This window comes from Talpa europaea, assembly GCF_964194135.1.
Source record: "Talpa europaea genome assembly, chromosome: 4".
NCBI classification, from domain to species: domain Eukaryota; kingdom Metazoa; phylum Chordata; class Mammalia; order Eulipotyphla; family Talpidae; genus Talpa; species Talpa europaea.
The window spans coordinates 122,570-147,546 of NC_140070.1; the positions used below are offsets into that span (position 1 = coordinate 122,570).

Consider the following 24,977-nt stretch of genomic DNA (forward strand, 5'->3'; position numbering starts at 1 on the left):
GTGATGCGCAGATGTGATGTATTTGCACAGGTGTGTGGTGTGTGCATGTGCACGCGCGTGCACATGTGCGGCACAGGGGACACAGCAGAGGGGGCGGTGGCAGGATGGGGTGGCTCCGGGGCTGGCGGCAGCAGCTCACAGCCGGGTCTGGGCCTCGGGGATGTAGATCTCGATGCTGTCCGCGCGCTCGGTGGCGGAGTTCTGGCGGAAGGACGCAGCCCTCTTGGCCGCCATCAGCCGTCTCCGGGCCTCCTGGCGCTGTCTGTCCGGCAGGTCCAGAGACTTCTCTCTCGTGATAGGAAATCTCCCTTTGAGGGGCTTCTTTGGTATCGGAGGGGGGATCTTCCGCTCTTCCTGAAAAGCAGCACAGGCGAGGGTGGGTCAGGGCGCCCGGCGGCTGCGAGGCAGGTGCCGGGGCACCCTGGCTGGCCTCTGCAGGCCAGGGACCCCCACCTTTATCCGTGGCCCCCCCAGGCCCTGGTCTGGTCAGCACTCCCCTGGTCAGGAGGCCACAGGCCAACTTCCGGGACACACAGGGGCCACAGCCAGCTTTTCATTAAGAGCTTAAAGGCCCTTACACAAAACACGTGTGCTCACAAGTGCACACACACGTGCTCACACGTGTACGCACTCACCACACAAGGCACATGCACACTCATGCATGTGCGCACTCACACAACGCACCCATATGCATACATGCAGCATAAACATGTACACACCACACACAGACATGCAGAACCACACACATGGCAACACAGGAACATACTATGAACACACACATGAAAACACACGAAACAAGGAAACACAAATGGGACAACACACATGTGTGCGCTGAACACTTGTGAACACGTGCACAATGCACACACCCATGCCATGTAGACAGACACGTGAGCACATGTGTGCACAGTCCGCGTGCACGCACCAGCAGTTTATGGACACACGTGCAGAGCCAGCAGTTTATGGATGCGCATGTGGAGCCCCGCGGCCAGGAGCACACACAGCCGCGCGGACACACATGGCCTCACGCCCACAGGGGATGCCACCGGGCTCACCTTCCTCCCCGGGGACTCGACGGCCTTCCAGTCGTTGAGCTTCAGCCGCTGCAGCTCGTCGAACTTCATGCTGACGTCCTCCACGGACAACTGCAGCATGTCCCAGTAGCCCGCCAGGTCCTGGGAGGTGGGCCTGGGCATGGCACTGGGGTCCTGGGGACACACGCGGGTCAGTGAGAGGGGGCTGAGGCTGGGAGCCGCCGCGGCCGACAGTGCCGTCCCCGCAGGACCCAGCAGCGTCCACTTGACGGCGCTGTGAGGAGGCCTTGTGCTCAGGCGCCACCAGTCCCAGGAAAGGCGGGGCTGGGGCGGGGAGGTCAGGGCGGGGCTGGAAGGCGCCCTGGCCCGCAGGACAGTGACGTCGTCCACGGACGTCCAGCCCCCAGGGCCCCCCAGGACTGTGGCCTCGGCTGCCGGTCAGTGCCCCAGGGCGGCGCCCTGCTCCCCCTCCTGTGCACCAGACTGCTCTCAGCAGCAGGCTTGGGCAGCCGGGCCAGTGCATCCCTGCACCAGCGGTGGGGGCATGCGTGGTCCGTGAGCAGGGCCGGGCCTTGGGAGCCCGTTGTGGGCCGCCCCCGTGTCTAGTCCACTCGCCGCGCAGCGCCTGTCAGGCCCGGGGCTGGGAGGAGGACACGGCTGGGAGGGTCACAGATGCATCTTCCCTGGGTCCTCGGGGGGCAGTGCTAGGGCTCCTGCCGAGAGGGCTGGTCCCTCCTGGGGCTCCGGCCTCCTCGCCCGAGCCCCTCCCCGCACCGCCCCGGGCGGCCTCAGCCTGGGGGCACCATCAGTCTCTGGCTCTGGGCTTGACCCCACCGCAGAGTCTGTATGTGGGGAGTAGGAGCAGGGCCACGTGTCTAAGAGAAGGGACTTGTTAGAGTCGTTCCTGGGACCCGAAGTGCTGGCAAGTGGCCACCCCCATGGGGAAGGGCAGCCGGCACTGGAGCACCACCAGCCACGTGAGCATGATTAGCTATTTCCCGGAAAAATACCAGATGAAGGCGTGCTTCAGTCGGCTGAAGGCCAGTGTGCACGCACAGGTGTATGTGAGCACAGGTGTGTGTGCTCACAGGTGTATACACACAGGTGTATGGGAGCACAGGTGTATTTGCGCACAGGTGTATGGGCACACAAGCCATGCACCTCTATCTACACATGGACCCAGCACGGCTGCAGTGCACACATGTCCGTGTAAATAGGCAGATATATGTCTGTGCTCACGTGTGTACATGGATGTTGACAGGTGTGTGCAGAGGGCTAGGCAGCTGCACACCTGTGTGGCCTCTTGCTCTGGGCCCCAGGGCTGAATTTGGGCCAGAGCACCAGTCGCCCATGGGCACGGAGCCAGGTCTCGCTGCCCGTCACGTCCCCTGCAGGCCGTGAGCTGCTGGGTACGTTGGTCAGTCTTGGGAGCAGCTTACTCCCCGCCCGGGGTCGGAACAGCCCACCCTGCCCTCCCGTCCGGCCCCCCGGAGCCCTCAGCGGCTTCCCCGCCCCAGGTAGGGGCGTGCCCCCGCTGGGAGCCCTGGGCGCCACCTCGTCTGGCTGAGCCCGGCAGGCCCCAGGAGGCGACTCACCATGTTCTGCTGGCAGAGCCAGTAAAACTGCTGGAACTTCTGGGACATCAGCAGCTGGGCGCTCCCCACCGCACTCCTGATCTTGCCGAGGGCTGCGGGGACAGGCGACACGTCAGCCTGCGCGGGAGAGCTAGCCCGGCCCGGCGCCTCGGCCCCTCCGGGAGGCCAGCCTGCCTGGGGTCTGTGCCGAGCCCACGGCGCCGTGTCGGACATGGCTCGCAGCCTTGACAGGCCCCGGAGGCCCTGAGGGGTGCGTGCTCAGGGCCCGCTCCTCTGGGCAGCGCCAGGCCTGGCAGAGGCCCCTGTGGGGTGCGGGTGCCTGGCAGCCCCCCCTGCAGAGCCGCCCCCAGCAGCAGACTCTTCAGCGGGCGGCGGGGGGCTCAGAGGGCCTCGGTGTCCTGCCTGGACCTGCAGGCAGAGAGCAGGGGCCGCTGGGCCGGGAGGGGCGGGCCGATAGGGCTCCAGCCGAGGGGGGCCTGGCCCACTGCCAGGGCACCCATGCACGGGGCCGGAAGTGCTGCGCGCCCTCTGGGTGTCTGGCGTGATGCCAGCGCGACTCCCCCAAATGCGGGGCCACGCGGTTTTAGAAAACCAACATATCCAGTCTCTAGAGAACTCGAGGGAGGGAGGGAGCGGCGCCCACCAGGACAGCCTTGGGCCCCGGCTCGCCCACACGCTCGCCTGGGCCCACGCAGGGCGCTCTGGGAGGCCCAGACCCCGTCGCCAGGAGGCCTTGGCCGTGTACCCGCCTGGATAGCCCTGACCCCGCACAAGGCAGCTGCTTACTCTCCTCAGAGAGGTCCTTCTCCTCCGCCTCCCGCTCCATCTCGGCGCACCAGCCTTCCATCCGCTTGGTCTCCGAGTGCAGCAGCTGCAGGAACCAGGCGCCGTCCCGGCGGCAGGGGGACATGCGGCCACTGTCCACCGGCTCCACGGCTGGCTCCAGCCAGGGCTCGGGCGCCGGGAGGCTGGTGGTGTCCACGGGCGCCCGGTAGTCCTCACGGTAGCTGAAGAGCCCCTGGGTGCGCACGGTCCGCACCGCCCCGTACTGGGTGGGGGTGCTGGGCTCCGAGCGCCGCTGGAAGGGGGAGCCGAACTGCAGCCCCTTGTCCTCCGTGGGGACCGGGCCCGGGAAGCCCTCCAGCTCCAGGTCAGCCTGCACGGCGGCCGTCACGCTGTTGGAGCGCTTGAAGCGCCCGTGTCTGCAGAGCAGGGGAGACATGCAGAGCCGGCCCGCGGCCCCCCGCTCCCGCCGGCCTGGGCCCCGTCATCCCCGGCCCTGCCACCCCCACTCGACCCTGCCACCCCCCGGCCCTGCCATCCCCCGGCCCCGCCGCCCGCCGGCCCTGCCGCCTGCCCGGCCGCCACACCTGGGGAGAGGAGGCTTTCATCCCGATGAGTTGCACTTGGGCAACTCAGTGCAAATAATCCCGGGAGATTTAGGGTCACTGTGGGAGGCAATGAATGAGGGGACCCCAGCGACTGTCCAGAAAGGCCACCTTCCTGCACCACCTGAGCCTTCCGCGGCTCCACTGCCATCTGCTTGGAAGCAGGGCCTGCTTCTCCTTATGTGAAGTGAGACCTGCTGCCCCTCACGAAAGCGGGGCCTGCTACCGCTATGTGAAGCGAGGCTGCTGCTCCTCAAGGCAGGCAAGGACTGCTGCTCGTGTGCAGTGTGAGGCCTGCTGCTCTCATGTAAGGCGAGGCTGCTTCTATGTAAAGCGAAGCCTGCTGCTCCCCATGTAAAGCGAGGCTGCTGCTTCTTATGTAAAGCGAGGCCTGCTGCTCCTGTGTAAAGTAGGCCCGCCGCCTCCTCATGTAAAAGCGAGGCCGGTGGCTCCTTATGAACAGCGAGGCTGCTGCCCCTCTGTAAAGCGAGGCCTGTGGCTCCTTACGTAAACTGCGGCCTGCTGCTCCTATGTAAAGCCAGGCTGCTGCCCCCATGTAAAGTAAGGCCTGCTGCCGAGTGACCGTCCGTCCCCACCGCGGAGCTTGGGACCAGCCTATCACAGGCAGCACGGGATTCCTCTCTGAATAACCTGGTATCCCTTATAAGTCTTTTGGCAAAGTAGTGAATCCCAATTTTGACCCCGCAGGTGTTTGGAGCATCGGCACGGTCTGCTGGACGTCACAGGGTGCGTTACCGAGAGGACTGGCGGGGATGAGCTTGTCAGGGGAGACCGGATAGTCTCGGGGGAGGCCTGTGGGTTTGAGTGTGGGTGTGAGTGTGCCTGGTGATAGGCGTGTGTTACATGTGAAGTGTTTATGTATATGTGTGTGACTGTGTGTTATGTGAATGTTCTGAGTGCACGCATGCACACACATGTGAGCAGGGATGTACATCTCTGCGTGAGCACTTGTGTACACATGAGTATCGTGAGGGTTGCACATATGTGTGAACACGTGTGTGTGGGTGTGTATACGTATGGACAGGTGAGCTGATGTGTGCAGGTGTGTGAGCGTGCACACACGTGTACATGTGGTCATGTGTATGTGTCTTAGTGTGTGCTATGGAGGTGTGCATGCGTGAGCGGACATGCATGTGTATATGTGGAATGTGAACACTGTGAGCATATCTGTGTGTGTGTGCACACGTGTGAGTATGCATGTGGGTGTGCACATGCGTGAGGAGATGTGCATGTGTACACGTGAGTGTGCGCACTGTGAGAGGGAGCATATGTGTATGTGTGAGAGCACACACGTGAGCGTGTGTGTGTGCGTGTGTGAGCTGAGTGTCCGTCCGTGCAGCTGGCTGTCGGCAGTGGCCCTGCCCGCTGTGCCCTGGTGTGAGTGCGGACGCCCACCTGGCGTCCACTCCCCTTGGGCCGCGGTGCTCCCGTGGGGAGTCCCTTCGCGGCGGGCACCGCCTTGCTCTAAGGCAGGACGTGGGCGGGTGCGGACTCGGGCCGGGCCACAGCAGCGGCCACGTGGCCGCCCGGGAAGGCAGGACGCGGGGCCCGCGAGTTACCGCTTCTCGTCCTCCACCTGCACGCCCACCGAGTGGTACTCCCGCAGGCCCCGGCTCTCCGTGTCCGAGTCGGTCGCCGTCTCCACCTGGACAACACGAATAGGCGCATTAGCACGACACACGCCTGGTGGGACGTGGTGCGGCCGGGCAGCGCCGCCGTGGAGGGTGAGGGGTGGGGGGGTACGGGGCCCCCGCAGCCTCTCCTGGCCTCTCTCAGGGCCCCGCGCTGCACTGGGCTTTAACCCCTCGTGGGCACAGCCGCCCCTCAGCTCCGGCAGAAGCTGGCCTGGCTGGAGCCGCCTTCCAGGGACCCCGACCACAGCGGACAGGGAAGGTGCCGGCCACGCCAGGCAGGCCGCCCAAGGCAGGGACGCGGAGAGGGGCGGTGCGCCGGCAGGTCTCCACCCTGGCCCCGGGCGGGGCTGGCCGCGGCAGCCCACAGTCCCACCCCACCTACGCGCGCGTCCTGGCGACGGCGCCTGGCCCATGTCTCCTGGACCCGTGGCATCGCCTCAGTGGTAAGCGCTGTGACGTGCATCCGAGAGCCTCGAGCCCCCAGTCGGCCACCGCAGGGCCGTCAGTCACCGGATCACCCACAGAAAACACCGGCGGCGTCTTACCCGGGCCTGACCCTCCCCAAATGGCACAGCCACAGGGAGGGTCCGATGCCCTTAGAGGCCCTAGGGACTGCCCTGAGGACCACCTGACTGCGGGGCCGGGGCAGGAGGGGTTGAGGGGCTTTGTGGTTGCCGGGAGCATTCCTGGCTCACAGCAGGCGCCATGCTGGGGTGCCTGCGGCGCTGGGGCTGAAGAGGAGCCGGTGGACCCAAGGAGGGATCCGGCCTGCGTCAGCCACCCCTATCTCGGGCTGCGGCTCAAGTGCCCCATGCGCTGGCTGCAGAGTTAAAGGCTCGTGCCCCGGACAACTCACGGCCACCCGCCCAGTCCTGCCTGTCCAACTGTCAGCTGCACTTGGCCAGCTGCTGCCCGCCCCGGGGAGGGACGCCCTGGCACGGCTCGCACCATTCCCTGGTGCCGCTTGGACCCGTCTGCCAGTCGCTGCGACCAGCCGGGCCAGTCCTAGCAGGGGCGCCAGATAGGGAGCCACAGGGCGCCCAGGGGAGTCCAGGGCAGTCACGGTTCTTACTGGGACTTCTTGGATGCGGTGGCCCCGAATCCTGACGATGGTGTGGGGCTTTTCCAGGCTCTGTTCTCAGGGGAGCTGAGGGGACGGGGCTAGTGAGCAGGGCACACTCGGGGCCACGCCCCGACACGGACACCCATTCACATGGTGTCGGTGCTGGGGAGCTGGCATGGGCCAGCACAGCCATGGCGCCCAAGCCACGCGAGGGGCCTGTCAGTCAGCCATCCCGAGTCCACCCCACCCCACGTCCAAAATGGATGGAACGGGCCTCCCCTGGTGGCGCAGCGGTTGAGCGCTGGGCTGTGAAGCTTCCTGCAGCTTCTGCAGCGCTGGTTCCATCCCCGGCCACCAGCGAGGGTCCCCCATGGCGCGCAGACCTCTCCTGCCGCCCGCTGCTCCCCTCAGCAGTGTCCTTCGGTCCTTCTGCCTGCTCTGCTCCCCGCTCTGGCTCTGGTGAATCCTCTCACCCTCCCGCGCTTCTGACTGTACCCAGTGCTTGCATAAATAAATGAATAAATCTTTAAAAAAATACAAAATGGACAGAACGATGAGGCCTTAGCTGGGCGGCGGGCTCCCTGCTCCCTCAGGCGGGCCTGCCTGGTGGGGCTCGGCCCGCCGTGTCTGGGGCCCTGTGTGTCTGTGGGGAAGGGCGTCTCCGTGGCAGGGGATGCTGGACTCTACGCCCTGTGCGCAGCCCTGGTGACTTATGAAGTTCGGGAGGGAGGCGGGTGCAGGACGGGCAGTGTGCTGTAGGGGGCACTGCAGGCTGTCCCCGTGGGATGGGCGGCCCAGGGGACTGAGAGTTCAGAGAAACAGGTGGGTTCCAGGAGAGACCCGGAGGGCCGAGCTGCAATCACTGCACCTCTCCCAGACTCGCCGCTGACCTGCGTCCAGGAGGCGCCCGTGCCCCCGCCCTCGAGGGAAACGGCAGGAGGGGAGGAGGGTGTGTGCGCAGGTGTGCCAGGCAGCACACACTGAGCCGGGGCCGGTGGGGCACGCACCATGTGCACACACGAGCCGTGATGTGGAGCTGCCCATGAGGGTGCATCACCTGCCCTGCCCTCTCCTTGGCCCTGACTTGCCTCCTAAAGGGTCCCCACTCTCCTGAGTCCCTGCTTCCTCCTAACATTTCTGGGGCAACGCCCTCTTGCCCACTGGGCCGTGTAGGGGACGAGCTCCTTGCGGTGGGGACACAGCCTCCCCACGCCCATGCCTGACAGCGGCCACGGCAGGCCTCCGGGCAACGTGCAGCCCGGCATTCAGGGGCCAGGTGGGGTGGCGTCGGGAGAGCTTTGGGGCCTGGGGTGCTGGGTGTGGCGGGAGCCTGGCAGCAGGGGCAGCAGGTCTGGTCAGCCCAGGGCCGGGCTCCGCGAGAACTGCGGGAGGATGTGGCGCTCCCCACCGTGGCAGCCCGGGTTGGGGTGTCCAGCCATGCCCCACTGCACCCTGCTCCATCTGGGCAGGTGGGCGGCCCAGGGGCAGCAGCAGGGTGTGTGGCCCACCGCCCGGTACCCCTCCTGGTGTGTGGGAGTGTCAGCATGGGGCCGGGGCTGCTGCTGGTCCGCAGGGTAGGCCAGGGGCAGGCCGGGCCCCACCGCAGTGGCTTGCCCAGCACAGGCCCCGGCCGCAGGCTTGCGAGGGCACAGACAGGGCGTGTGGGCTCTGACGGGTCGTGCGCGGTGGCTCTGGTACTTACATCTGACCTTGGGTATGGCTGGTGGTCTGGGAGCTCAGAGTCCTGGACAAAACAACGGAGCCACGGTGTGGGGGCCTGGCGCGGCAGCCCGGCGCCCCCGCGGCCCCCACGCCCCGGCTGGCTCCTCGCCCTCCCCCCTGGGGCCCCTGGGGTTCGGGGTCGGACTCCCAGCCACACAGGCGGGGAGGGTGTGCAGGAGGGAGGGCCGCGTCTGCAGGCTGCGGCGCCCACGCCCCTGGCCAGAGCGCCCAGAGGCAGGGCCGGGTCCCTGGCAGGAGGGTGTGCCCGCGCGTCCCTGGCCCGTGCCCGCCCGGCACTGTCCGCCTCTGGCTCCGAGGGACGGGCCGCGTGGAGGCAGGGGAGACCCCCGCGTGTCCAGGCGGGACCCGGGTCCCGGGCTCAGGCTCGAGGTCAGCGCGGTGGCCGCTCGGCCGCACCCCGGCCGCTGGGAGCGCCTCTGCCCGGCGCCTGAGCCCCTGGCGACCCTCGTTTTGTGCAAAAAGGGTTTCCTTTCCTTTACCTCTTTACCCCAGGGCCTCGCCCCTCGACTGCTGGGCCGTGGAACTCAGAAGTTTTTGAGAAATCAGATGGCGGCCCAGAGCCGCCCTGCGGCCGGGCAGCCCCTGCGCGACTCTGCCGGGCGGGGCGGGGCGGGGCCTGGCTGGCGGGGCGGGGCCTGGCGCGGGGAGGGCGGGGCCGGGGCCTGGGGCGGGGCCTGGTGGGGTGGGGCGGGGCCTGGCGGGCGGGGCGGGGCCTGGGGCGGGGCGGGGCCTGGGGGCGGGGCGGGGCCTGGCGGGCGGGGCGGGGCCTGGCGGGCGGGGCGGGGCCTGGCCTGCGCGCGGGCGGGCCCGGCGGGAGGGCGGTACCTGGATGCCCACCGACGCGTGCCGGCTCTGCAGGAAGGCCTCGGCCTTGGCGGCCAGCATGGCCTTGTCGCTGGTGCGGGCTGAACCCTCGAGGCGCTGGGCCGCGGCCGTCTCCAGGGCCAGGCTCAGGGCCTTGGTGCTGTCCAGGCTCTCTGTGGAGTCGTAGAGGCCTCGGCCGTCCTGGGCCCAAGGGGTGCCCCGCTGGGCACGGCCATCCTGGTAGGCGTCCTGCGTGGACTCGGTGCTGCTCTGGGCGGTCACCGAGATCAGGGGCTTAGAGGTGGTCCGGGGAGGAACGGGGGGTGGCGTCTTCTTGTAGTTTGTATACGGGACAGCTGGGGAAAGAAAACCTGGTCAGCCTGCGCTCCTGCCCCCGCCCGGACACCCAGCCCAGCGCAGTCGCCCCGGCTCTGCCCGAGAGAACCGGGAGGCCTGGTGCCTCGGCGGCGTCTGCAGCCCCGCGGGCACCTGCTGACACTGAGGGACAGAGCTCGCAGCGACCGCCCAGTCGGGACGGCGGTGCCCTCTGGGCGGGCTCATGCACAAGGAGCGGGTGATGACCCTGGTGCCCTGCCAGAGCCACACCTGCTTTTCCTCCCTCCTGCCCCACCACTGTGCCCAGGGCTACGCAGCCCCAAGGGCGTGCCAGCCCAAGGCTACCTGTCCCGCTCTCCAGGACCCTTGAGGCCATCTGGGGGCATTCACGGGAGCCTCCACCCCTTCTGTGCATTGGACCTCGGGCAGCGACAGCTGGCGCAGCCTCCTGCCCCTCCCCTCAAGACCAGAGGGAGCGTGGGCTGCTGGCACCTCTCCCTGGGGCGGCCACTCCAGGCCTCTCGCTGGGCCTCCCTAATGCCCTGGGCCCCCAAGAGTGGAGAGCTGGCACAGCCACCCATCCACACCGTTTCAGGTCAGCCAACCTCTCTCGAAGACACTGGACATCTGGAAGGGGCTGAGGGGTGCTGGCCGCATCTCTGAGGGGTTCCTGCCCTCGGGATCTGAGGGGGAGGTGCTCAGTCAAGCCCCGGAAATCCTTATCTCTTCACAGATCTCTCTGTAACGTCCGCAAAAGCCCAACCATAGATGTAAGAGAAACAAATAACAATAAATACCTAAGTCTTGAGGATAACACACTCCACGTGGGAGAGAAACAGATTTGGAGACACCGCAGGCACCAGCTGGGCACCGAGGCCGCATCGCCTCCAGGCATCGGCCCGCCCCAGGGAGGCTATCCAGGCAGACAACAGATCTGCCTGCTGCCCAGCCGGCTGAATGAGCCTGAATTTTATGACGGAAGAACTAAGCATCGGTTGTCCGTCCTGGGTGAGCAGAACCTGAGCGCATGAAGGCAGAGGCTTCCTGGAGAGCTGCGGCCCACAGGCTGGCGGTCCAGGGGACGGGAGCACACTCTGGGCGACCCCAGCTGCTCCATCCGGTCGTCTGGGAGGTGGTAACTGTGCAAGGTGGACACAGTCAGGGCATGGCCATGCACGACGGCAGCCGGTCCAGGCTCATGGCCCGCCCCTGCACACAAAGCGCTTCAGGCACATGCCCAGGCACCATGTCTAGCTCAGCTGGATTCCGTGAGTGCCAGGTCTGCAAGCCCACGGACACCCCCAGATAGCCGTGCAAGTCTCACCGGGACGCAAGTGACCAGATACTGTCACAGAGGGGTCCCCAGGAAGGGGGAGTTTCCAGGTTCCTTGCCCCACCCAAGGGAGGGTGGAGCTGAGCAGGGAGAGTAGGAGCTTGCAGAGGAGACTGGGAAGGAAAGAGCAGGACAGAGCGGGAAGGAGACCTGGAGGAGGCACGTGGAGCTGAGCGACACATGGAGAAATTGTGCTGCCTTGTGGTCAGGGATTGGGTGACACAGCCGTGGGTGACTCAGGAGGTGACAACGGCAGTTTTTGTCTTGATTTTGATTTTGCTCTTTTCTTCCCAGACTTTTCTGGTTGTTTCTGATGCTTTTATGTGGGTCCTCACTGGAAGGTGCTTTAGACTTGGGGCAGCTTTGGGGCCTTGCTCTAGGCCAATCCTGCTTGGGTGGACTTTTACCCCTGAGGGGACGGGTGACTCCGGGTGCTTGATTTAGAAACTGTGTTCTTTGGGCCTCCCCGGTGGCACAGGTGGTTGAGCGCAGCACTGTAAAGGTGTCTGCAGCCTCTGCAGCGCGGGTTCAATCCCGGCCCGCCGTCGAGAATCCCACATGGCGCGGCAGACCTCCCCTGTCTCGCCCGCTGCTCCCCTCAGCAGTGTACTTCGTCAGTCTGCCTGTTGTGTTTCCCACTCTGTCTCTGGTGAGTCCTCTCACCCTCCCGTGCCTCTGGCCTGTACCGCAGTTCTTGTATAAAGAAATAAATCTTAAAAAAAAAAAAGAAACTATATTCTTTGCCTTTCCTGTGTTGTTTCCTAATTGTATTAAAGTTCCTTCCCATTAAAGTCTCCTATGTTTTGTGTTGATGCGGCGGGTGGCAGAACCGATTTCAAGCAGGCAGGTTTGTGGGGTCTGGGGTGCCCCTCCCCCTGCCCTGTAACAACACGACATTTGAAACGAGAAAGGACACGGAGGTGTCTTCGGCTCCCGCCCACACTGCTGTCTTCGCTGGGCCCGGCTTCTCCCGTGCAGCCCTGCGAAGACCCTGCACCCCGCGGGCTCCCCAGCTGTCGGGAGACGCTGACCTTCACCCGTGCTTTGAATCCAGTTACTGAGTCAACACAGATTTTGCATATTTGTAGAGAGCAGCGGCGTGAAGGCAGCGCCCAGCTCCTGGGGCGGGGGTGGCCCTGGATGTGCCCTGCTCCTGTGCCACCTCTGTTGCCCCGCGGAGGTGGCCACCGCGTCAGGGTGCAGCGGCAGCACAGGGACAGCTCGGGAGGGGTTCCGTGAAGAGAGCCAGAGCGCTGCTCCCGAGAGGCGGCTGGGGCGAGCGGGCGGGCGGCCGCCCTGGGATGTGGCTCATCTCCCCTGAAGGTCCTCACAGGAGAAGCAGCTCCAGCCCAAGTCCCACGGGTGTCCTGTGGGCAGGGCAGAACCGGCGGGGAGGCCACTCCCAGGGGGACACTGCACCCCCTCATCCCTGCCGCCCTAGGACTGCACCCCGGGGCCACCGTGCCCCCCCCCAACTCCACCCAGTCCCTGCCCCGGGGGTGGCACGCTGGTGCCCGGAGAGCCTGGCCTTGCACAGCCGCCTTTTCGTCGACCAGGCTTGGCGTGGATTTTCCCCTTGTTTTAATGGCTTCTAGACTCAGTCGTGACACATGCGGGGTAGTTTCTGACCCAGAGAAAAATCATTACGATCTAATTTTATAGCCCTTTCCTCCAAGACATCAATAATGTTTCCTTCCCAGAAACGTCGGGTGAGATGCCTATTTAGAGACGTCCATCTGTCTGAGAATCATTTCCCAGATGAGGAAGAAACCACGTGTGAAGTGACGTGAGATGATCTCAGAACCAGGCGCCCACTCGCGGGGCCGCCACGCGGGCAGCGAGGGAGGGACCGCGGGTCCAGGCCTGCGCAGGAGTCCAGCAGGGGCCCGGGGCCACGTCCTGCCATCCCCCAGGGTGCCTGCAAAACAGACGCGCTCGGGCCCCTCAGACAAGGAGGCCACTCCCTGGCGAATCCCAAAGTCTTCAGCACATTTCAGACCTAACTTGGATCTCATCACTGGATGGACGCTGCGGCTGGCGAGGCGAAGCCCCCGACACCAGCTATGGTCTCTCAAGTCCTCCAAAGAAGCAGTGAAATTAATCTCATTCTCCAAAATAATCACTGCCGGTGTTTCCGAACATGACTTTTTGGGAATTATCGTCGAGAGCTGGTTTTAAAGCCATAAAAGACGTTCCATGTGTCCAAAGGGACGCCGCTGTCTGTCCGTCTGTGTCTCGCACGCACGCACAGACCAGCAGCGCTCATCCCCCAAGGACCTGGATCGGGGGGCTCGGGGTGAGGTCATGGTCATCCTGCCCCGCCGGCGGGAGCCCGGGGTGTGCGGGGTGAGTGACCCTCCAGACTTCTGTTTTTCTGTTTTTCCAGCTCGGGATCTTTTCATTTTGTTGGTGCTTTTTCACTGTCATATTAAGCAGACGGTGACGGCGTCTCCGTGCCAGTTGGTAAAGGGAGATCGCCAGCCTGTGACGCCCAGCGCCTGGGCAGGACTGAGAAAGGCAGCAGTGGAAGCACCTGCATTTCTGTGAGGTGGCAACGTGGCACCCACAGGTAACCCGCTGGGGGCTTTCTCCTCGGAGGTGACTCTCGGCCAGGCCGCCCGGGCCCTCCTCCTGGCCTTCGGGCACTGGACTCCAGAGCGAGGCCAAGATTCAGTAGAAGCTCTGAAAAAATACACTTTTGGGGGGACACAAAAGCACACTTGGTGAAACGATAGGTGTGAATGAGAACTATGGGCAGTTCCGTCCCGGTCATTGCCATGAAGTCTGTTTGGGTTTCACTCTCGCCCATGATGGCTCTGAGAGCAGTGGTCACTCCCCCCGCATGGGAGATCGGGCGCCTCTGAGCACGGGACCCTTCACTGGCCGCCGGGGGGTGCATGGCAATGCCGCGGTTGCAAAGCTCCGTAGTCCCTGAGCTGCCGTCCGCTCTGGCCTCGCGTTTCTCTTTCATAAAGGGCAGAGGAGGAGACGCATCCAGGACTCTGCCGCGAACAGGATATCCTGAGAGGCCTGGGTGAGCCCAGCCACCCCTGCTGCCTGGGGCCACCTGCCGCCGTCTGGGGCAGCAGGGCTGGGCACTGCCCACCCGCCAAAGGCTGGACCTGTGAGGTGGCGACCCCTCGGCTGGGCCACCGCCCTCGCTGGGTGCCACGCCGAGGCCCGCGCCGTGGCCACCCTCAGCACACGCAGAGGCCTGGGGGCGGCGCTGCATCTCACAGCGGGAGGAGGATTGAGCAGTGCAGCTTGAACCTGCTTGATTCCCGCATCCCCGCAAGGGGCGGCCACGGACGGCGGGAGTGGCAGCAGCCCTGGACAGCAGTGACGTGCCATTGTGCCCAGCACCTGCTAAGGTCGGTGTCCAGACAGCCGTCCAGGCCCTCGTGACGCTGCCACTCACCCTGGGTGCCGACACGAGTCCGGCTGCGGGTCTTCTGCTCGCCAAGCGCCGGGCCGGCCAGTCTGCCGGGAAGGCGGGGTCACTGCCCTACTGTCATCTACTGAATGTCCACTCACAACACAGAGGTGTCCAGCTGCATCTCCGCTGGGGGGGGGCAGAGAACAGCAACATCCCCTGCCCCCTATGAGTTGTCCCCCAGGGTGCCAGTCCCAGGCGCCACAGCTGGACTCTCGAGCAGGGCTGGGGCTGCTGGACCCAGGGCAGAGCTGAGCGGCCAGCAGGCCTCAGAGCAGGCGGTGGCCTGGGTTCCTGCTTCTGCGGACACGTGTGCCTGGTGCCGCCTGGGGCCCTGGCCCTCACTCTCTGCTGTGCTCCCCTGACTCTCCTGGTGAGTAACCTTCCAAAGGACTTCCCTGTGCGCTTGCTTTGGGGCCTTGTCGCGCAGGGGAGACTCACACCCCCCACATTCCGGCTCCCCTGGGGCCCCCCAACAAAGTATGTTTCCTACGCTAATCTTTATAAAAGTTACCACTGATTATTTCAAAGAACCTTGATGACTAAGAGTTTACTCTAAGGAAAGGAAAGGTCACCCACGGAGGTGATGTCCACAGCAGCATGCCGTGGCGGCTGGCAGAGGGGTTGGGGAGCCCCGCATGTGTGCGTGAGGCCTCCTGGGGACCCCACACGCCTGCCTGGGCTGGGGCCGGGGGGTGCTCACCTGTAGCTGAGCGGACGGTGGAGGTGACGCTGGGGGGCACCATCATGGGGACACACTCGTCCTCCTGGGAGTAGCCAGCTTGAATGGCTCGGAGGTAGCTGTGGCTCCTCGTCCGGAAGCATCCGGGCAGGCCCAGGGCCTCCACGGCCTGAGACTCCACCTCGCTGAAGACGGACTCGCACACCGACTCCAGCTGCCCGTTGACCTCGGCCTCGCTCACCTGCGGGGACAGCGGCGCGTGAGAGGCTGCAGGGGCCACGGACCCGCACAGCCTCCTCCGGTCATGCTGGGTTCCGGGCTGCCGCGAGGCTGGAGAAGCAGCTTCTGAGAGCAGCCCTCGGCCCGGAAGCCCCTGCCTGGCCGGACATGGTAGAGGGTCCTGGAGTCCCCGACAGCGAGGGCCCCTCGGCACCTGCACCTTCCTGCTTCAAGGTGGCAGGTGTGGGAGTGCCCGACTGGCAGCAGGCCTGGGTGGGGGCGCCGGGGGACAGCCACAGCCCCAGCCCGAGGGCCCCACACTCCCTGTCTGGAGGGACTCGCCCCAGAAACACTCCTCCTGCTCCCCAAAAGCCTTTTCTGGACCCAGGTCCTTTGCTCTAAGTCTGTGCTTTTGTGGATTTCTATCAGCAGTCTTGGGTCATCCTGTGCCTGGTGTGGAGGGCGGCCTGCGGGGGTGGGGGGTGGTCGGGGAGGGGGGCTTCTGGGCAGGTGCTCTCAGCAGGGGCCGTGACCCGGGGAGCAGGCCAGCCCAGCAGCCGTGGTTAGCGGGAAGCGGGAGGGCCCGGCGGGGGTCGGGAGTGAGTGGCCTCGTGGGGCAGGCCGGGGAGGCTCCTGGACGGCAGGGGGCACAGGGAGGGGCGTCCTGTGAGGGCAGGGAGCCCCGGGGAGCGGGCAGGAACCGGACCCGGACACGCGGGGGCGCGCGGGAGGGCGGCGCCGAGTGTCCAGAGACGTGGCGCGGACGGGCCCGGGTGTGCGGGCGGCGGGCGCCCAGGCTGCGGCGCGTGGGGCGCGGGGCGCGGGGGCGCGGGGGCATGTGGGGCTTGGGGCTTGGGGCGGGGCTTGGGGCGGGGCTTGGGCTTGGGGCGGGGCTTGGGGCGGGGCTTGGGCTTGGGGCGGGGCTTGGGCTTGGGGCGGGGCTTGGGGCGCGGGGCGCGGGGCACCCACCTGGCTCACGCAGCTGGCCTGGCTCAGGGTGCTGACGGCGCGCATGTAGCTTTGGTTCCGGGAGCGGAACTTGGGGGAGGGGTCCAGGCCGTGGGCGCCGGGCCCGTCGCCGGCCGCCGGCAGGAAGCTCGGGCTGTGGAGGCGAGAGGCGGAGGCGTCAGGGGCGACGCTGCGCCCCCCTCGGCGGCCGCCGCCCCCCCCCCCCCCCCCCCCCCCCCGCCTCCCGGCCCGCACGCCCCACGGGGGAGCCGCCGCGCCCGGCCGCCCCCTGCAGACCGCGGGGCTCGCCGGGGCTGAGGCGCGGGGGCGAGGACGGGGCGGGCGGCCGCGCAAACGGGAGCGCCCGCGGCGCCGCCACGAGGCCAACACGCCGGGCCCGCGCGCCGCCCCGCTCCGCGCCCCGTCCAGGGCCGCCTGAGCCCCACGGGGACGCGGGCTGGGCGGGGCCGGGTGAGGGGCGGGGCCTGGGGCGGGGCTAGAGGCGGGGCCGGGGTGAGGGGCGGGGCCGGGGTGGATGGGGCAGGGCCTGGAGGGGTGGGGCGGGGCTCGGCGGTACGGGGGCGGGGCCTGGAGGGATGAGGGGCGGGGCATAGGGGGTGGGGCGGGCACGGGGCGGGGCCCCGGGAACAGCCCCGCCCCCCGCCCGTTCCCTGCTTTGCTAAGCAGCGCTTAGGGCGCGGGGTGTCCTCCGTGGTCCCCGTCCTCGCCGTCTCCGTTAGAAATGGGGCAGCAGAGGAAACACCTTCGCTCAGTTATAAATTCTGATGAAGCAAAACTCATTTATGTAGATTTATAATCATTACTTTGTTAAAATTAGTAAGTTATTTTTGTAGAGTAATAAAATATAACTTATAAATTATAATAAATGTGACCATTTTGCTTTAAAACTGGCGCTGACGCTCCCCCCCACGCCACCCTCCCCTCGGAACAGCCGCGAGGGCGCGGGCGGCCCTGGCTCCGTGGCCTGGGGGCGGCTGGGGCGGGCCGGGCCGGGCCGGCGGGGGCCTGGGCGCCGGGCGCTGGGGCTCAGCTGCCGGGAGGATTCGGGCTCCCGCCTGCCCGTCCTCCCCCACCCCCTGGACGGCCCCTCCCCATGGTCCTCCTGCCCCTGGACCCTGCCCACCGTCCTCCCCCGCCCCGGGGCCCCACCCTACGGCCCGGCCCGCCCGGGCCCAGGCCTGCGGTCAAGGCTGGCTTCCATCAGGTGAGTGTCTGGGACTGACCCGGATTCCCCCGAGAAGGATGGTCGCTCCTCTGCCCGGCGAGGGGCCCCCGGTGCTGGAGCCAGGCCTGGCCGCCGCCCACAGCCCAGCCCTGCCCCGGGACTGGACACTCTGCGGAGGGCAGAGGGGGGCGTGTTCCCTGTTCTGCCCGCCCCGTGTGCTCAATGTCCCAGAGCCCATGCGCCGCGCGTCCACCCCGCGCTGTGTCCACAGCCCGTCCTCAATGGGGACCGAGGCCCAGCAACACCAGCCGCCCGCCTGCGCCCCCAGATCTGGCTACAGCCGCGTCCCAGAGCAGACGCTGAGGCCACCCCACCCCACGGCTCCCCACGGGAGACCCCCGCGTCACAGGAGGGGCAGGCAGTGTCACAGAGAGGAGTGGGCAGCGCCCCGCGGCCTCTGCGGGACACGGCGGTGGGGGTGCTGTGCAGATCCAGGCACAGGTGGCACAGGTGGGAGGGAGGCGCCTGTCCTTGGGGTGGGGGGCAGCGGCGAAGCCACAGCCTCTGTATCTGCTCACACCCACACGTGTTCTTTGCGGAAAAACTAGGCGATCTTGACCAGAAAATAAAATCCAACAGCAAACCAGCCCTCGGGCTCCAGGCGCTGAAGCTGCACACAGCGGGGCCTGGCCGCGGGCTTACACCTGCAGCCGCAGGCAGGCTCGCTTGGGCCAGCAAAGCGGGGTCCCTGCACAGGGCACGGAGGTGGACATGGGAGGGCGGCGCGTCAGTCAGGCCCGGAGTCTCGGCTCCTGGACACATGTGGCTAGAGGCCAGCGGCCCACGACTCTGGGAGGCTGGTCAGGCGGCCAGCAGTGCTGTGGGGAGCAGGGCCAGGCAGGGCAGCGCTCAGGTCAGCAGGTGTGGAGGTCTGAAGGTCTCCAGGCCTGTCCGGGAGAGGGAGCCTTCTCTGCCCACGCCAACCGCACACCCCACCAGGGCAGCGGCCTGCCCACATCTGTCCGTTCTGCTTGATTGGCAGCCATGCAAGCTCAAACTTGATTGGCCCATTTTTCAATTCCAAGCTGGTTTCAAAACTGAAGCCCAGTGTCCGGGCGGGAGGGGCGCCCCGACAATCTGCTGGTTCCTGCTGCTGATATGGGCGTTGCCTTCACCCGCCCACCAGGCTGTGGTCCCAGATAAACGGCCAGACACCCCCGTCTGGGTGCTGCTGGCCCTGAGGGCCTCAGGCTGAGTGCGTGGACGTGTGCTGCAGCCGTCGCCAGTGACGGCGCGACCTCGGGTAATCGAGAGCTTGGAGAATCACAAATGGGACAAATAAGCATGTTTCTGCCGCAGCGCTAAGCCAGACAGAAGCGCTGTGACCCAGAGAGCTGCCCTGGGGACTCACCCACGGGACACGCAGACCCAGGTGCTTCGCCGCTAGGACTCGAGCAGCCTAGGTGTGTCCACCACAACTGGACAAAGGCCGGCGCTCTGACCCCGCCAGCGACCGGGTCTGTTACATCTTTCAGGGTGAGAACAGTGAACCGCGCCGGCGTCTACACAACCCTAGACGGGGTGGGCTGCGCGGGACTGGTCAGGCCCCAGCAACGCGCTGTTCCCATACCGTCCTCCAAATATGCACTGGAAGGGCGCCTTCTTCTGTGCTCCCAGCTCTGGGGCCGGTCCGTGGGGCTGGCACAGGCAGGGAAAGGCTGGGGAGAGTGACCTGCAGGAGAGGCCAGCTGGTCCCTGGAGGGCAGCCAGAGTGCAGGGCAGAGCCCAAGGCCCCCTGGCTTGTCTCCACTCAGCGGGTCTGAGGGGTTGTGGCTCTGGCAGGGTCAGAACTGGAAGCTAAACCCCAAGTCTAGCTCCCACTTGGCTCCCACGGGCACCCTTGGGTTTCGAGGGTTCCAAGACGTACTCACTAACTTCTTTTCTGAATTTCTGGCCCAGATCTGGGGCCAGCCCCTGGATGAGGAGAGGAATGACACACAGCCTGGCTAGGAGCACCCAAGGGTGGGGGCAGAGGCCACGGACCAGCACGCAGGGGCCAGCAGGGGCGGAGAAGCGAGACCCTGGCTGTCAAAAGCGCGCCTGACCCGCCACGGCTGCTGCACGCCTCGCCTCGGCTATGAGGCGCTGGACCTGGCCCCGCCGGGTTAGGCCCTGCTAAGCTCAGGGGCCAGGGGAGCCCACGATTCTCAGCAGCCAGAGGAGGAGCCTGAAGTGGGGGCCAGTCCTGCTGGTGGAGCTTGGGTCCGGGGCCGCCCTGGGCCCCCCAACTTTCCAACTGTAGCTGCACCCATTTTCCTCGCTTACGCTTACCCATCCTAATGTCCCCAGAGTCTCCACTCCCCAGGGTGAGATGTCGGCTTTGCTCCCCTCGTCAATAACCTCCCTGACCTGACCCCGGAGCCCTCGAGGGCAGCCGCGGGCACACGCCTTCCCACACCGCGTGGCCAATGGGGTCAGGCCACAGGATGGACGTGCGTCTATGCACAAGTCAGGTGGGCTGCGAGTCAGAGTCTGATCTGCGCTGCCGGGAGCTCTGCCCCGTGGGGAGGACGGCGCAGCGACCCCGCCTCCCATGTGCACAGCCGCCCACTGCCCGAGGCGGCCAGCAGAGCCATCCCGTGGGCCTGGCGGGCGTCACCAGACCTGTGCTGTCAGTGGTGGCTGCGGGACACCGCCCCTGACAGCCACAGAGGCGACCCCAAAGTCCGGGACCGCGCCTGTCCTGCTTGGCACCGCAGGCTGCAGCCGCCCCTTCCCACGTCCCCGGCCCCAGCCAGGCGGGCCCCACGGACGGGCTGCCTGCAGGAGCGAGGCCCCGGCGGGCGCCCAGGCTGCAGGACTGCGGCCCGAGAAGGGTGCAGGGAGCAGGTCGGGCGCTTACGTCTGCAGCTCGCCGAGCGGCCTCGGTCCCATGGACACCAGGAGAGGCTCCGGCCGGACGGCGGCCGTGGGCGAAGTGCGGGGGCTGGAGTCCGACTCCCCGCTCTCCTCGTCGCCCATGGCCTTGATGTAGCTCCCGCTCCTCATCCTCCTGCAGGGGATCTCCTCGTCCTTACCCCCCACGGGGTAGCCGCCCCACTCGTCCTGCGGCACCTGGGGGGAGCAGATGGGCGTCAGGCGGGTGCACCCCCCGCAGCCTGCCGGCGCCTCGAGGGCACCCGCCTCACCCACGGGGGGCTCCTGCAGACACGGTCCAGAGCGATGGCCCCGAAAACAGAAGCTGAGAGGCCGCGGTGACCTCCCCCTGAGGAGGGGCTGATGCTGGGGCACCTGCGGCCATGGTGGGGGGAGGGGCATGCAGGAGGGGGTTGGCCTGGGGGCCGTGTCTCAGGCCTGTCTGCCCTCAGCCTGCCGTGTGAGAGCCGCTGCCCAGAGTGCCCGCGTGTGTGTCGCCCCAGCCTCTGCGGGACGCGGAGCTCACCCCCGCAGCAAGCACGCTGCCCCCCTGGGCGGGCTCATGGGTAGGGACTGGCATGTGTTGGTCAGAGGGGCCCAGGGTGCTGGGCAGGGCATGGAGCAGGGTGGGGGGCTGTCCACGGGGAGTGAGTGGGGAAGGTTTCCTGGAGGAGGGGTCTGGGGTCTGCCCAGCAGCAAGACACAGGCCCAGCCCCACGCCGCAGGGCCTGGGGGCAGAGTGGGGGTGCTGGCTGGGTGGGGGCTAAGTAGGAGTGGGCCGTCGGGGGGCTGCTAAGGGGAGTGGGACACAGCCCAAGCCCACCTCCCAGGAAAGACCACTTTCTCACCGGCAGCCTCGGAATATTTGTGAATTCAAAACATGATTTTGCAAAAAACAGATTTCTCTTGCCGGCAGCCTGCAGATGAACTGACAAATACAACCAGCTTGTACTTTTGTTTCTGATTTAAGAAGCCAGTTTTGGGGCTCTGACAGAAGAGATTTCAACAGGAAGAAGGCAAAACAGGCGCCGGCCATGGAGGGGCAGACAGCTGTGCCCGCGCGGGGCCGGCAGGGGCCGGCAGGGGCCAGCAGGGGCCGGCAGGGGCCGGCAGGGGCCGGCTGGCGCTGCTGTCAGCATGCGGCCCTGCGGCCCCCGGTGGATGAAGTGCGTCCCCCGGACTGGCGCCACCGGCCTCTGCTGGTCCTGTCCCGCGAGCACCTGGGCGAGGGGAGTGGTGTTTACAGCCCCTGTGCACGCCTGGGCGCCCAGCGCGCCTGTCCACGCGGCTCTCTTGGTCTAAGTGAACAGCCACCAGCCTGTGGGCCCGGAGCAGGGCCAGGCACGTGGGCAGCAACCCCTCGAGGGCTCCACGGGCACTCTGGATTGGCCTGGGAGCTGCCGGCCACGCAGGCCCAGGGATGCCAGGCTCCTGGGCTCACAGAGACTCCCACGAGGAGCAGCCACGCTGTCCCCTGTCTGGACCCTGGCTGCCTGCAGCCCCTGCCTGGACCCCGCGGCCTGGTGTGTGAACCACCGCTCTGGGCCTGAGCCTTGCCAGACGTCGTGCTAACCACGGGGTGTGGAGGGCGTGCAGGTGAGGGCCTGCCCTCCCCACCCGTGCCTGGAGCACGCTGGGGGTCGTGTGGACACAGGACAAGCTGCCCAGGACTTGGACCCGCGCCTGCCCCTGGCCAGGGAAGGTCTGCCGCGGCTGCCTCATTGCTGCTCCCCCAGCTCCTCTGATCATCCGGGGTCGGAGTGGGCCCTGGAGCTGGGGTGCTGTGCCCAAGCTCCCCCTCCCCAGACCCCAGAACGTGGGCACGTGAGGCACCCACGAGTCCTCGCCTAGTTGGCTCGACGCTCCTGACAGCCTGACCTCGAGCTGGGTCAGCGGGTGGAGACCCCCATGGCCAGCCCCGCGCACCCCAGCCCGCGGCATCCCGGGCCCACGCACTGGCCCCCCAAGCCTGTGCACGGCCCGCCCCAGCGGGGCAGCCACATCTCCCGGGCAGGCGGACACGGCCCTGGGGGCGCTGGGCCTCTTCCTGCTGGACGCCGCCCTGGACCCCAAACGCGGGCCTCAGGCCACAGCCAGTTTCTTCTCATCGGGCGGGTGGAGGGGACGCGGCGGGGCCAACCCCGAGCTGCGGCTGGGGGCCTCCAGGTGAGAGCAGCAGCGCCCCCGCTGGTCACTCGTGGGTGTGCGTGGTGGACAGGGCCCCCTCTCTGGGCTCCCCCAGAGCTGTGACCCTCTGGAAGGAGTGGGGGAGGCAGGAGGTGAGGGGCGCGGCCTCTCCCTGCCGGTGCCGGGCAGAGGCAGCAGTGGTGGGGCCCGTGGAGTCTGGGGCGCTCAGGCCGAGCTGGACGGCTGACCGCCCGCGGCGCCCACATGGGGGAGGCGTGTGCCATGCGCCCGGCCGCCTGGCGAGCACGGTCAGCTCCTCCCTGGGGGACGGACAGCCCGCCGCGCCGCTGCCGTTGTCTCCGAGGAGATCTGCCCTAAGCGTGGCCAGGGCCGCATGCCAGGGGCGCAGACCTGGTGGAATGGGCGCGGCCGGCAGGCGGTAACCGCTGCTCCCGGGTGGCCCTGGCCTCGCCGCTGGGGCACCGGTGGGCCCAGGGAGCGGGAGGCACGAGAAACAGGAGGACTCTTGGTCCAGCAGGTTGACCTGGCACGAACGGCTGCCCCTGAGGCCACGCCCCCGGCTTGCCCCCGGCCAAGCTATTGCAGAGGTCACCGCCCACTCCCCAGGGGCGGTGGCACCCCTCCTGCCCGCTGGCTGGGCCCCCCGCTGGGCCACAACTGGCCAGGGCCCAGGCTGCACCCACATGCAGGCCACTCTGCAGATGAGCAGGCGTCACCTTGCCGGGCGCAGGCTTTGCCGCAGGCTCTGCAGCCTTGGCACGCAGGGGCAGCCCTGCTCCCCCTGCCACTGAAAGGGAGAGTTGGGGGGCTGCAGGCCCCGTGGGGGCAGAGCCAGGGTGGACGCAGCCCACCCCACCTGGCCCTTACCTGGAGGTAATGGCAAGACCTCAAGGAAGGCTTGATGTCGGGGTGGGCCAGGGGCTTGTCCAGGTTCAGCGAGCTCTTGCGGTAGGCCTCCTTGGCCTGGCTGACCGTCAGCGTGGACCAGGAGCTGCGCTTCATGTACTTGGCATCCGGTGTCAGGGCGAAGCCCTCGCAGGCCGAGCACTTGACGTCACTGTTGCTTTTAGAAGTCTTCAGCGAGAGCTCCCCGAAGGGGCCGGGGAGCGGCTCGGGGTAGCAGTGGGCCAGGGGGTCCAGGGGGTGGCGGCTGATCACGCTGGAGGCCCGGTAGGTGCTGTCGCTGTCCAGGTTGTCATCGGAGCTCCACCAGCTGCTCAGGCCTGCCCGGGGCTTGCTCTCGGGCCTGCGCTCCTTGCTCTTGCTCCTCTTGCCATGCTTGGCGTGGTGCCCATGTGGGGGGTCGTCAGGCCGGCTGTCGCCCTTGGTGCCATTGATGTGGCTCTTGGAGGAGCCCTCCAGCGAGTGGGACTTGGTGAAGAGCTTCTGCACGGAGTGCACCAGGTGCCGGATGCGGCCGGGGCTCTCGCTGCGCGGCTCAGCGGCCGAGGCCCGCTGGTACTGCAGCGTGTGGAAGCCGTCCCGGTGCAGCGGCAGCTGCTTCTCAAACTGGTCCAGCAGGTTGGCCGGGATGCGGTTGGCCTTGGCGCTGGCGTGTGCCATGGTGCCGTCGTCCCGGGGGTCGTGGTGGGCGCTGTAGTGCATGCGTGGGAAGGTGCTGCTGGACATGTGCTCGCCCAGCGCCATGGGCATCACCACGCACTCCGAGTGCACGGAGCTGCGGGGTGAGCAGCGGTGCTCCCGCGGGCAGCTCTCCACCGGGCTGAGCAGGTAGGGCGGCCGGGGTTCCGGCCCATGGTGCAGGTGGTCCGGCACGAGCTCACCGCTGTCGGGGGGCGTGAGGCCACACGTGTGCCCAGAACATAGCTGCGGGGGGTTGCGGCTCCCAGACAAACCCCTCATGTTCCTGGGGGCTGGGGAGCACCTGTCCTCGCTGTAGGGCCGTGTCGGGGACCATGAATAACGCGGGTCTGCGGGGAAAGCAGAGGGGTCAGCACTGGGTGACATCTGCATGGAGCCCAGCAGCAGGCTCAGGCCGGGCCAGCTGCTCTCCACCCGCCTGGATGCTGGCTCTCCCCACACACGCCCCGACCACCCGGCGCAGCCCCACGGGCCTCGGGCTGCCAGCTCCGCTCGTGCGGGCTGTACTGCCCCCTCAGAGCCAGCAGCAGGAGGGGCAGGGACGCTCCCTGTCTGCCCAGCCCTCCCTCAGCCCTCCGGCCACCTCGGCCCCAGCGCTGTTTCCTGCCATGTCCCCGAGCCCGCCCCCTGCTCCCAGTGGGTGCTTCTCCTGTCTTCTCCAAGGTCCCGCTCCAGGGGATGCAGGCTCGGTCAGAGAGAGCCCAAGGGTCACTGCGTGTGACTCCAGACCCAAGTCACATGGAGCCCCGAGGAGGGTCACTGTGGGCCCCTCACGTCCAAGGGTGAGACGTCCAGGGCAGGGGCTGGACATTCTCAAGGTGCAACTCGCCAATCCACCCAGAGGCCTCCGAGTCGCCCCCGACACCAGCTCTGCCCTCTTCCCTCCCTGCGTCCA

General features: G+C 67.0%; 1 protein-coding gene across 1 annotated transcript; it reads right to left on the reverse strand.

Moving 5' to 3' along the window:
• Positions 1–46: 46 nt before the first annotated feature.
• Positions 47–24,411, reverse strand: DLGAP2 (DLG associated protein 2). Its single transcript, XM_084231668.1, has 11 exons — positions 23,348–24,411; positions 20,319–20,530; positions 16,252–16,384; positions 15,085–15,304; positions 9,301–9,635; positions 8,435–8,476; positions 5,595–5,680; positions 3,413–3,828; positions 2,627–2,718; positions 1,053–1,205; positions 47–354 (listed from the first exon to the last, which is right to left on the reverse strand). The coding sequence occupies exons 1-11, from the start codon at positions 24,341–24,343 to the stop codon at positions 136–138; spliced, it is 2,904 nt and encodes a 967-aa protein (XP_084087794.1). The 5' UTR covers positions 24,344–24,411; the 3' UTR covers positions 47–135.
• Between the last annotated feature and the right edge of the window lie 566 nt (positions 24,412–24,977).